Genomic DNA, 12,100 nt, shown 5'->3' on the forward strand with positions numbered 1-12,100 from the left:
CAAGTGGAAAACTATATCGTTGCTTTACAATATGTCTATTCCCGCTGAAGCCCGAAAATTGTTGGAAGAGTTCAGTTTGCCTGCAGATTTTTTGTCGGATTCTTCGCTGAGCGATGTCCCAAGTGACTTGGACGTCGATTGCCATGATTCCTCTGCCCCTGACCCGCACCCTCACATTACATTGTCACTGCCGCAAACTCCTTGTCTGGCACATCAATCTTCCAACCTCAGCTTAAAAATTCCTATCAATGCCCCGAGTCTGCTTGAACCAGAACCCAAAACACCTCGCCCGAAATATCCGAAGCTTTCTCCCTATTTCCCACGTGTACCAGGCGATTTTGAATCGTGTCTTCCATTTCCCTCAATTGATGCGCCTTCTTTCGGACTTGTCCAAGAACAGCTTGCACATGACCCCTTTCGTTTGCTCATTGCTACCATATTTCTTAACCGCACCCGAGGCGGCGTTTCACTGCCAGTGTTGTTCCAAGTTTTTGAGCGCTACCCAACAATTGAGGCGATGGCAGCAGCAGACCTATCGGAATTTGTCTCAATGATTCGGTGCCTGGGGTTTCAGAATCAGCGTGCAAAGAAATGCATCAGTTTGGCACAAACTTGGCTCAAGGACCCTCCTACCCCAGAAAAGAGATATCGAAAACTTCATTACCCAAAAGAATCGGACGGTCGAAATGTTGGCCGGGATGAATGCATAGACAAGGAGGACCTGCGCGTTGCATGGGAGATTGCACATTTACCTGGAGTTGGCGCCTATTCGCTTGATAGCTGGCGAATTTTCTGTCGCGATGAATTGCGGCATTTGGCATCTGACTGGAAAGGTACGAATTCGACAGAGGTTGGGTTCGTGCCTGAATGGAAGTGTGTCTTGCCGCAGGACAAGGAGTTACGTGCCTATCTTACTTGGATGTGGCTGAAAGAGGGATGGATATGGGATCATAACACTGGAGATTTGACAGCTGCAAGTGAAAAGACAATGAGAGCAGCACGAAGTGGTGGGATTGCTCATGAAGAAGAGGGAAATTGGGTACTAGAGACATCACCGGTTAAGGCTGTGAATGGATTACATTTTTAACTGTAGCTACTGTGCCTACTAATGTACCAAGTGTATGTGAGAGTGAAGAAATGAATAAAATTATCATACAAATATAGTGCAGCCTGCATTGTAAATATGTCAATGTGTGAGACTTGTACCCCAAAATACTATAAAAGGATAATTCGATCTGATTCCGAAGAGCGGGGGGCTGAGAATTGCTCACCGCATCGATAAATTTCACGGAGATTTGATTCTATAGCCGCTGTACTTTATTTACCTTCAAGCTTATTCTTTTCTTTTCTTTTTACGTGTCTGTTCTCCCAGAGACGCGCATCCGACTTGCATGATATCTAAGCGGTCAAGATTGTCATCCTAAGCGCCAGGAAAGCCTGGGGATAAAAATAGTGTGACCATTCATTCCCCTCAGTGACGGAGCCCTGGAAACACAGAGAGAGACGACTTTACAGGTAACGGACGACCGATTCAAACCGGAAACCTCGAGCTTCGCCATGTTTCCAGTCAGACCTAATCGAGACGATAGGAAGAAGACCAAAGTCTCGACTTCGAAGCAATCCCAGACCCGCCTTTCAACCAAGGATCAGGACAATCTATCTTCCTCCACCTTACGTCGGTCCTCGATGCCCGGACTTGACTCAAGTCGATCGGGGGCTTCCTCATTCCTCGAATCGAGAACAAGTCTACCATATCCTAATTTCTCCAAAGCACATAGCAAGGAGAACGTTCGCAAAGGAGATAATCCCCCCACACCAGATGCGACCGATATAACGGAACACGATGAGAAGACCCCCAGCCGCGAACACCATGCGCCACCCAGTCCCCCGTTGACCGGTTTAGACGATCAATCAAGGAAGGGCAGCGTCATCGATGACAAGGAGAATGAGAAGCCTAAGAAGAAAACAAGTATCAAGATTCGAGCGGAAGTCAACAGGTCATCATCGAGTCTCCGGTCGAAAAGAGATGAGAGCACTAAGTCCAAGTCCAGCAAGACTTCGCGACCGGAGACCCCTACAAGATCTAAAAGCACCAAGGATGACAAGGAGCCATCTCAACGCTCGTCGGGTCACAAGATCAAGTCTACCGTTCCCGATGAGAAGAAATTACCCAAACGGTCGAGTCGCTCGACCATGTCTGCCTCACAGTCGAACCTTACAATTCGTGATGATGATGCAGTGTCGCCCAATGGATCCGATGTGACTTCCATTGCGCCCAACCAGCAATACTCGTTGCCGCGAAAACCAATGACTCCGCCCACAAAACCTCCCTCTCGAACTCAGAACCGATCGGCCATGTCCCATCGTCGCACTCCCAGCGAAGAGTCAATCGACTATGTGAAACCAAGCCCGAATGCTTTTGGTGCACCCCCGCCGCCTCCTCCTCCGCCAGCAATCGTCGCCATCCCTCGAGTCGATTACCTGCTGAAAAACGGTGGTTTGGAAAATAAAGTCTCGAGGGCACTGCTTGCTGGCCTGGGCCAGACCGATCCCTTTATACCAGGACAACCACAGTCCCGGTCTGTTGCTGGCAAGATCTTCGATCCTTACAACCGCTTACTCGATGACTATGCAAAGGTCATGAGTAAGAATGGGTCGCTTGCAGTAGCCACAGGGTACCGGTCCGTGGCGCGGCGTCTGTTGGATCGTCTGGAAGCGGTATTCGCGCGCGATATTTCTTCGGAGCCATGCAGCTGTCAGATCTGCGTACGAGCGGAGCCCGACGATCGACCGGACGGAGTGAGCTGGGGCGAGGTTTTGGAGCTTGTCTCTGGTCGTAGGGAACTTCCTATGTGGCCGCCGTTCATGATGGCACCGACCACCGTAGATGCTGTGTCAGGCGATGAGCACGTGCCCATGCAGAAACTGGACATTGATGTCCCGGAAGAGTACCGCGAGCACTTCATACGACAATCACGAAAGACCAAGGTCGCTGTGGACAAGTGGCTTTCTGAGCAGAATGATTCAGGAACCAGTGCACCGAACGAGGTCGATGATGAGACATTGACCTTCGCCATGCTGACGCATCTTGAAAACCACCAGCGCTCGTTGTTCTGTTCGTTGCTTGGTATCAATGCCTCAACTCCTGTCCCACGATCCGACGACGAAAAGCCCCGACCGAAACCTTCGGCGCTTGTCTCTTCTGCTTCCGCTATCCAGCGCCTCTACCGGCTTTCTTCTCTTCCTCGCGACCCAGAAACTGCTATGTACATGTTAAACAACCCCAGTATCCATCATGTGCTAGCGACTCTCTCCGCGATCAGCGACGATGAATGGGAAATTCTCATCTCTGGCCGATTCGACGGTTTCCTCCGCAGCGGTGCAGAAGACTCCGGCCCCTCGGCGAATGCAAACAGCTCCCGCTGGAACGGCAGTCGCTCCAGCACACCTTTGGGCGGAGGTATCTCCCGAGGACCAACACCGAACTACATGGACGGCAGTTTCCGCCCACCCAGTCAGTCTAACGGGCCGTCATCACCAGCCTCGTTTGGAGGCCCGATCGCGTTGGACGAGGAGACAGAAATCGCTGCGCTAGCCGAGGTCGAGCGCGACATCTTCCTAGGCATGGAAGCGCTAGAAGATGCATTCGAGGCCCTACATCTCAAAGCCGAAGTTGTGCGTCGCGCCCTACGCGAACGCGGTGCGGGTCTCGCAATCGCCAACCAAAGCCGCCGCGGCTCTACCGTCGAGGCGCGCATGGGCACGCCGTTCTCTGCTGTTGGAGCACATGACAGCGCTGAGGAAGACTTCCTGGATGACGACCGCTCCCTTGCGCCGGATGACTCGGCGAGCAATATTAGCTCGAACCGTCGGCGCAGGCCGAAGAGACGGACGGAGCGACGCACCCCCGCGCCCGTTGAAGAAGAAGACGAGGACGACGACAGATCGCCTGTTCGACCTCGTGGTTCGCGACGGAGGTAGACCGGGGATTTCATTTCGGCATGGAGAAAATGACACACTTCAGCATCATCAGGGAAGGGGATTTTAGGATACCATGGGAAATGGATATACTGTTGCCGTTGCGTTGCGTTGCGTGCGACGAACTCACAATCGATACCCACTTGCCGTCCTGGATGTTTTGTTGCGCACTTTGGTTTCTGTTTCATCTTTTCTTTCTTTCTTCTCCACTGGCATTTACTAAAGCCTTTTTCTATATTTGTTTATGACTGATGAATGCTACGAGCTTCCCTTTTCCCATAGCGTGGGATTGGGGTTATGATACAAGAATCATTTAGCGTTATGCAGCAGATCTCAAAACACCAATGAACTAAATGATTTAAATGGCCACTTCGGTGTCGCAACTATGGCCGGGCTACCTAGATACTTGTGTTTCCTGTATACAGCTTGGTTTTGCTTGCAGCGGAATACCAGTCTCGTCTCCGAGTGGAGAACAGTGGACATCAATTTATCCTGGTCTATCAACCTCATCTACTTGACACATTCTGTGGACATGAAATCAAACTCCATGGGCTTGCCAGCTGCCCCTGAACGGGAGTAGTACTTATAGTTTGCCAAGCTCATATGGAATATTGGGCACAATGAAGCGCAGCGCACTTCATCTCGAATGTTGCAGCGGAAGGCCCTTCGTTGTCTTTTCGAACAAGGTCAGAAATTCCAATTGGAATACTAATAATGGCGATCGTCTCGTAATCAAGCTTGCTTTGCACATCTGCTGCAAACAGATAACCCTTGTAAAAACGCAAAGTAGCACACACGTCTACAATATCATTTGTAAGGGCGCGCGCCGTCACACCTCGGAGTATTAATCCACCCTATCGACAGACATCGTATATGCACAAACTTCCAATGTATAGCTCACACCTTGTAATATTCTGCAGTCTACTACTATATACGGTCGAGAACTTTGTGAGAGCAATCCAACGCGCCTCTCGTAAATCATATCAACTACAATAATGGACCTCGGTAACTTGATATCTCCTATTTTCGATGGGGCACATCAGTCTTACTTATACCCACTATGTTTGAGGTTCCACAGTGGTGATTCCACAACGCAATGTACAATACGGAAGTGTCGGACCGCCAATTATCAGTGCTGGACCACTGTCGTGGGTATGTATGTTCACATGCTCCCGCCGCCAGGGGAGATCACCAGGTGCCAAGTGGGAGATCTACAAAGAAAATTGAATATTCAGCCTACGTTGGACATAGGGGCAATATTTTGAGACGAGCCGTGTTTGTTGTGTTGGAAAAAGTGGATAAGGGCTCTTGTTCCAATAGAATGATGTCTTCACATCATACAAAGTACCTATAATGGGCCTATCGGGAACAATGCAATTGATAAAATGCAGTGCGTACAGTATGTAAACAAAGACTGACGGCGATCACATGGAACACGGGCCAAGTACGAACGCACTGTTGTATCACTAGAGGGGTATAATCCAATAGTCTATTGTCGACCTACCGCCACGATGGCAAATCTCCGTACCTTGTTGTAGATCATTGATCTAGCGTAGGTTGCAGATAGGTCATGCAAGACATGCTTCAAGCGCTATTGACTAGCCAAGTATTAAGGTGTGATTTTAGGTAACATTAAAAGTTATTATGCAGATTGCGAACGATAGTCCAAGCAGATAGCGTTATTATCACCAGGATCCTGGTGATATGATATCTTCACAAAAACAAGGCATATCAGATCGAGACCAAGTCTCAGCTTCGTCACTCACTGTCGTCACTAGATTCACATGCTCAAACATAGGAGGCAATCATCTACGCACGGCTCACACAGCGCTAGGCGGTAGTCCAGGAATGTGGACTAGGACCAGCTCGGCAAGAAATACCGCGATATCTGGCGATTGAGTTTTCATTGTACCTAGGCATTCATGATGCTGACATTGGTTCATCTTGGCAGCAAACTCGACTGGAGGTTAGTATAACTCTATCTGTGCTCAATTATGGAAAGGGGAGAGTGCTTCCGCGGGAGGCAAAGGTGAGCATTGATATTTCTAGAATAGTGGAGCTGGACTAGGCTGCAGTTGGCCCAGGTGTCAGGAGAAGGTCAATTCGTAAAAGAAGGTTAAACACGATCAGCTGTGATACCATGAACCGGTTAACCCTAAAATTGAATCACTATATTGTACATACAACTAGGTTTGATGGTGACTTAGTTACAATATAAGCTTTGTCACTGTTTTAGTCGATGCAAGTCTTTTGATCGTCGAGCCTTGGCCTACGCACAATGTGGTCGGCGCTACCGTGACTTGAATTTTGATCGGCATTGACTAGCGGGGCCAAGAAGACAAGAAAAGACAAGTGTATTCTAGTGGCTTGTGCCGTGAGACACGGTTTTAATGTTAAATCCGGGTTGGTATCCAGGGGGCAAAGCGCAAAAGTGAACGCCTTCCAGGGTTATGGAGCGGGTAAAATGTTTAATTGACAAGTTGACACTGACATCCCGATTTTAAGCTATCAAGAACGTGCAGATTTTGTGTAGTGTATTATTCTACGGATGTTCCCGATTTACCCCTGACATCGAATATCATCCCACATCTGAGACAAAGTATTGACCACTTTCTCTCCCGCACATATCCGGGGCGCACATTCCTTTAAGATGTTCTCAATAATCTCCACGATCGCTGCTAGCGGCTCTAACACAGACTGGAAGAAAGTGCGTAATCATCCTTTCCGTAAATTCTCATTGACGATCCCATCCACTCAGGGCAGAACTCCACTTAAAGAGACCACGCTAGTCAATTGCAATCCTACGCTGGACACTTTTTGTACCGAATATCAATTGCCTAACTTATTTAGCCTGTTTATCCTAGTCAACACATGGCTAACGTGCTTTCACATGGGCCTAACAAAGGATGAGTTCGCGTGATCCTATATGTCATGAATTATTTGCTTTTTGGGGGGCTTATTAACATGCCACATGGCTTGTAAGCCCGGGGAGAGGCTCAAAGAAAATCTCGAAAAAAGCTTCTTGACAGCCAAGTAGAATACAACCGGCCCGGTTTCAAAAGAATTTTTTTATATATCAACAAATTATCAGTTCGGTGAGCTCCCGTCTCTTTAAACCAAATTTGGAATTGAACTGTGGATGTCTTTTGTGGAGTGAAGCTTATCCTAACCCAATCATATAAGATATTCGATGTCCGCTATTGCTAAATAATCCTTTTGTTAAGATCGACACGTTTGTTTCTAGAAAAGCCTTCCATTTCCTTTCTCCGTGGAGTCATTGATGCCGACAACCGGATACGGGACATGCTGTGCGGGGTGAAATACTGCTTCAACCAAGGTTCAAGGGTTCCCCCCTGGAGTTCCCGTGTGGGTTCAGGTTTTCTTGATACTTGACGATCGATGTACCAAAAAGCATTCTTGAGCGGTTCGGGAAAGACATGTCTCGGTGGGCATATAAGAATATAAGAAAATAGGTGCGGTACCATAAAGAATGCTTGTAAAAATTCTGCCGCTAGTGTTCCAGAAACATGGCCCCTGCAGCGGAATTACAGTGTAAGGCGATCTGAGACCTCGATGAACCTTGTACGGAATACACGGAAGACATGGCAGTCGGACGTAATTTGCGCAACTGTGTTTCTCAAAATTGGGGCTTGATCCTTCCTATGCAACACCGTTTAACAACGGGCGTATCCCCTTGTCTACTATTACCCATTAGAGGCCACTAGAGAATACGCTGTACGGCCTGGCCGACTAGTGGGTAAAGTACTAAATTAGTACGGAGTACACCATTTAAACTGTACCATTCCACCGTTTTATTCGACATACTCGTGGCAAAATTTCACCCCCCTAACCCACTCAACCCGATACTCCGGGAGGGGCAAATTCTGGCCTAAAGTTGGCCTAAAGCTGGTCTAAAGCTGATCTAAAAGAGGCTAAAAGAGGCTAAAGGTGGAGTATAAAAGGAATTCACGGCTCTGGGCCGTAAAGTATTATGGTTATCAACGTGGAGAACTCTAGTCATTGACACACAAAGGAGTTGAATAATAATTTTTTAGGTCCATTTCTTCCCATTCTTCTGCCCCAGCCTATCAAAAATAAAGTTCAATCAGTTCCCAGTAGTGTAGCTGCTGGTTCTTTCTCTCCTCATTGCATCTACCTTTTAATAGTCGGCTCGGTGGCTTTTCTTTCAAATATTCTTTGCCTCTCCCTGTCTCTATCTCTCTTTCCTTTACTTACGGCCTTTAGGGAAGGTATAGTGTCGATCTAAGTCTATCTTGCATTCATTTTCAATCGAGCCTACCTTATATATCGATTTCACATTGCCCAATTCGAGACGAGCAACCAAATCTTGGCATTCAATTTCGCTGGACTGATTTAATCAGGCAATGAGAGCAGATCCATCGAATTGAGGTTTATCGACGGAATTTTCAGACATGTCAGCACTCATTCTTATGGGCTTAATGCCCAGGGAGGGCGAGCATTCGCTAGCGGCGCGATTGACCAGCTCCGTGGAACTTGATATCGACCCTCTCCCATTGGTTCAACGACGAGGCCTGATAGCAATTTCGATCATGGCTCTCCTGTCACTCCTTGCAACCGCAAGTCTCCTCGGCTTTATCACATATCGGCTTGTGTTCTGGCGCGGCAGCTATTCACGATACATCGGTTACAACCAGTACATTATCCTGATTTACAACCTGGTTCTAGCCGATTTCCAACAATCACTTGCATTCATTATCTGTCTGCGATGGATCTTTACCGACAAGATCAAGTCCGGTACCGCTGGTTGCTTCCTCCAAGGACTTTGGCTGCAGATTGGAGACCCTGGCAGTGGTCTGTTTGTGCTTGCTATCGCCTTTCATACATTCCTTTTGGTCGTCTGGGGACGTAAAATGTCCTACAAATTCTTCGTCTGCTTCGTCGTCGGCGTGTGGGCCTTCGTCGCTCTAATGGTTATCATTCCTTTGGCAATGCACGGCGGAGATGTCTTCGTGCCCTCCGGTGCCTGGTGCTGGATTAGCGAGGAATACGAAACCACCCGTCTATGGACTCACTACATCTGGATTTTCTTGGCAGAGTTCGGCACGGTCGCCCTTTACGCTGTCATGTACTTCCAACTGCGCCGACAAATCAAGGCATCAGCAATTCTCGGAAACAGCCAACTGGAGAGTCTGAAGCGTCTACGCCGCGTCGTCGGATACATGACCATCTACCCCATTGTGTATATTATTCTTTCCCTGCCTCTCGCCGCCGGACGTATGGCCACAGCAAACGGAGATCCCCCAAGCATGACATTCTTCTGTTGTGCCGGTGCGATCATCACCAGTTCCGGTCTGGTTGATGTTATTCTGTACACGCTTACCCGTCGCAACTTGATCATCGACTCCGAGCCCAGCCACGACCGCTCCTACAACAAATTCGCCAGCAGCAAGGGCAAGCGCGGTGATACGCACCTGACAACCATTACTGCCGATCCCAAGCGCAAGATGGGTGGTGGTACTTTCAACGACGATCTCGACGGCTCAACAGACAACATCGTCTCGCCTAGCCCTCACCCCGTTCACGCCCATGAAATGGCCCCCATCGGAAAGGTGTACCAAGAGACAACGATTGAAATTACCCACGAACCTGCTTTCCCTGAAGAAGGCGCCAGCGAGCGCTCAAGTAAGGACGATTTCCCTTCCGAAATGCCTTCTCACCGCGGATGGCGGAGATGAATGTTCCATGACCATTTTCTTTAACTTTGTATTTGGCTTTCTTTTTCTTCCAGAGACATTCCCAAACTCGCTGTATACAATTTGCGATGATCTGATGTTGTTGACCCGGATTTTCTCATTACTTTTCTCATATTGCCATGGATACCCATGTATATCTTGCTTTCCTCACGATTGTTGTGACCACATCATGTCTCTTTTTCTTTCTACCTTCTTCGACCCTTTCTTTTCGACCGTGTCCCCCATTCTCATCTTACTATCTTTATGACCGAACTTGTATATAACCTTGAAAAGAAAGGACTCGCTCCTCATGTGAATCGCAGCGATTTCCATGTCCTACTTAATGTTTTCAACTTTGAACACCTAACTTACCAAGGAGATGTCCAATTCCACGCCACCCAAGAGTTGATTAATCTGTGAATAACTTAAATGTAGATAAAGTCGAACTGACATCAGCTTGAGAGGTTGAACCCCAAATCCAATGACGGCGTACTTGAGCTACCACCCCTACTCAATGCAAGAATCATGTAAATCTTAAGAGTATATGGTTCACGTCCTTAAAGCCTTCCTTTGTTCAGCACCCGGTGGCGGAATCACAATCCAGAAGCATTACCTTCCAGCGGATACAACCGTCAGTACTCAAAGCTGGACCACTCATCGCGACGAAGATCCCATCCCAAGAGCTGAAAGCTCCGACCCTCACGATGACTGCCGGGAGATCAGCACGGACAGGTCACCAAACAAGCAAGAATGGCCGCTTTTTCTCCTTTGGTACTGGGCCTGAACAAATTTTGGCAGCCCAATTCTTTCGATGTCGAACTGTACAGCTAGTGCTCAGTGCAACGGACGATTATACGAAAACAGCGCGTTGGTTCCTGATTGCCCCACCTAGCCACGGGTATGAGGTTGTTGGGCATGAGGCGAAGTTCCGAGGCCAAGGTCCCCACTATGGCAAACGCAGTGGAGACGGGATCGTGCTTCTATCGATCTTTTTTCTTGGGTCAGGGGGTGGGCATGGTATAATTTCGATCTTCTTTCGAATAAGCTACGTGCGCCAGACTATTTTATACAATGCTATACAATGTAGTATATTTTAAGCGGAGAATATGCCCACTCTTGGCCGTGTACTTTTTCCCTTTCTGGCAACTGATCGGGCTACTCCGGATCTACAAGCATCTAGAATGCTTGTGGAGAAGAACAAGGTTTTTTTTTTTTTTTTTCACCTCATTTTGAATTAGTTCTCCGGCTCCAATTGCCGAAGTAAATTTACAGTTCTCAATTTTGCGAACAGAATCAGGGCTCATAAGGTTTCGCTCACTCTCCGAGTGCGCTATTGACGCTGAAGTATGAAGTCTTGGAGATCTTCGAACCATGATCTCCAAAGAATGAATGATCAAAGGGCAGATTTCCATTGGTCTAGTTTCAGAATCATCCCTCGATTAAAAGCTGAGCCGAGCTAAAATTGTCACCCACCTCCTGTCCAGCCCTGGAAACATCGATTTCCTTATACGGACACCGGTAACCACTTCATAGGTACAACGTAGACAAAATGACTAGGTCATCAAGAAAGCTTCTTGTAGAAGTATACACGCTCAAACCCATCCTCTACCTTTCTATCCATCTCCTTAAAGCCCAGTTTTGCATAGAATCCAATGTTCTCGAACATTTTTACATTCGTAAACAAAGTCACACTGGGTAGCCCACGTTGTTGAGCTTCCAGTTCTGCATGCTCGATCAAAAAGCCTCCATAGCCGCGACCCTGTATGGTTGGATCCACGACCAGATTGTCGATTTTGAGAGAGTCCGATTCCTCGTCAACGTGAAAGGTGATGGAGCCGACGACTCGTTCGCTATCTCGCAGCACGAGAACATCGTGTGTTTGGATAACTTCTGCCCAATTCTCGGACATCGGTGCTGGTGGTTTTCCAATGCGCTCGATGTATTTAAAATATGCGGCATCGATTATGGCTTTTATTGTGGGTATATCGTCGACTGTAGCTTTGTATAGTGTGACATTGCCTGGTGTGGAAGTAGAGGTGGAGGTGGAGGTGGAATTGGTGGCCATTATGACTAGATCTCTAAGATGGAGGGAGATTTATCAGATGGCCTTGTAGTAAACAATGAAAATGATGTGCTTCGAGTGATTTTGAGAAGCCGAGAAGTTCTAAGGGTTGATATGTGTGAGTCAGAACTACCCCTCATAGGTTGATTTCACCAGGGTAAGTGCGTGCGATATATATATTACTGCGAAGATAGACATTTTCACATTTACTTGCGCCGTAGTCATTAATGCACGAAAAAAGTCGGCAGCTAATACGAAGTCGCAATGAGCTATCATATCGTTGTTTAATTATGAAATTTGATTCTTTCTAAAGCAAGGTTGAATTGAAACATTCTCAAGTCAAAGC

At 47.6% G+C, this 12,100-nt stretch overlaps 4 protein-coding genes across 4 annotated transcripts; 3 read left to right on the top strand and 1 right to left on the bottom strand.

Moving 5' to 3' along the window:
• Positions 1–31: 31 nt before the first annotated feature.
• On the top strand, positions 32–1,087 carry N7529_004554 (uncharacterized protein; the record flags this gene model as incomplete). Its single annotated transcript, XM_057240081.1, has 1 exon — positions 32–1,087. One exon carries the CDS (start codon positions 32–34, stop codon positions 1,085–1,087), a length of 1,056 nt encoding a protein of 351 aa, XP_057099376.1.
• Positions 1,088–1,557: 470 nt separating this feature from the next.
• On the top strand, positions 1,558–3,981 carry N7529_004555 (uncharacterized protein; the record flags this gene model as incomplete). The annotated part of the gene is made up of 1 exon (XM_057240082.1): positions 1,558–3,981. The coding sequence occupies one exon, from the start codon at positions 1,558–1,560 to the stop codon at positions 3,979–3,981; it is 2,424 nt and encodes an 807-aa protein (XP_057099377.1).
• A 4,430-nt stretch (positions 3,982–8,411) lies between these two features.
• On the top strand, positions 8,412–9,695 carry gprC (the record flags this gene model as incomplete). Its single annotated transcript, XM_057240083.1, has 1 exon — positions 8,412–9,695. One exon carries the CDS (start codon positions 8,412–8,414, stop codon positions 9,693–9,695), a length of 1,284 nt encoding a protein of 427 aa, XP_057099378.1.
• Positions 9,696–11,253: 1,558 nt separating this feature from the next.
• Positions 11,254–11,757, bottom strand: N7529_004557 (GNAT family N-acetyltransferase; the record flags this gene model as incomplete). Its single annotated transcript, XM_057240084.1, has 1 exon — positions 11,254–11,757. The coding sequence occupies one exon, from the start codon at positions 11,755–11,757 to the stop codon at positions 11,254–11,256; it is 504 nt and encodes a 167-aa protein (XP_057099379.1).
• Between the last annotated feature and the right edge of the window lie 343 nt (positions 11,758–12,100).

This window comes from Penicillium soppii, assembly GCF_028829465.1.
Source record: "Penicillium soppii strain IBT 18220 chromosome Unknown utg000004l, whole genome shotgun sequence".
In the NCBI taxonomy this organism is placed as follows: domain Eukaryota; kingdom Fungi; phylum Ascomycota; class Eurotiomycetes; order Eurotiales; family Aspergillaceae; genus Penicillium; species Penicillium soppii.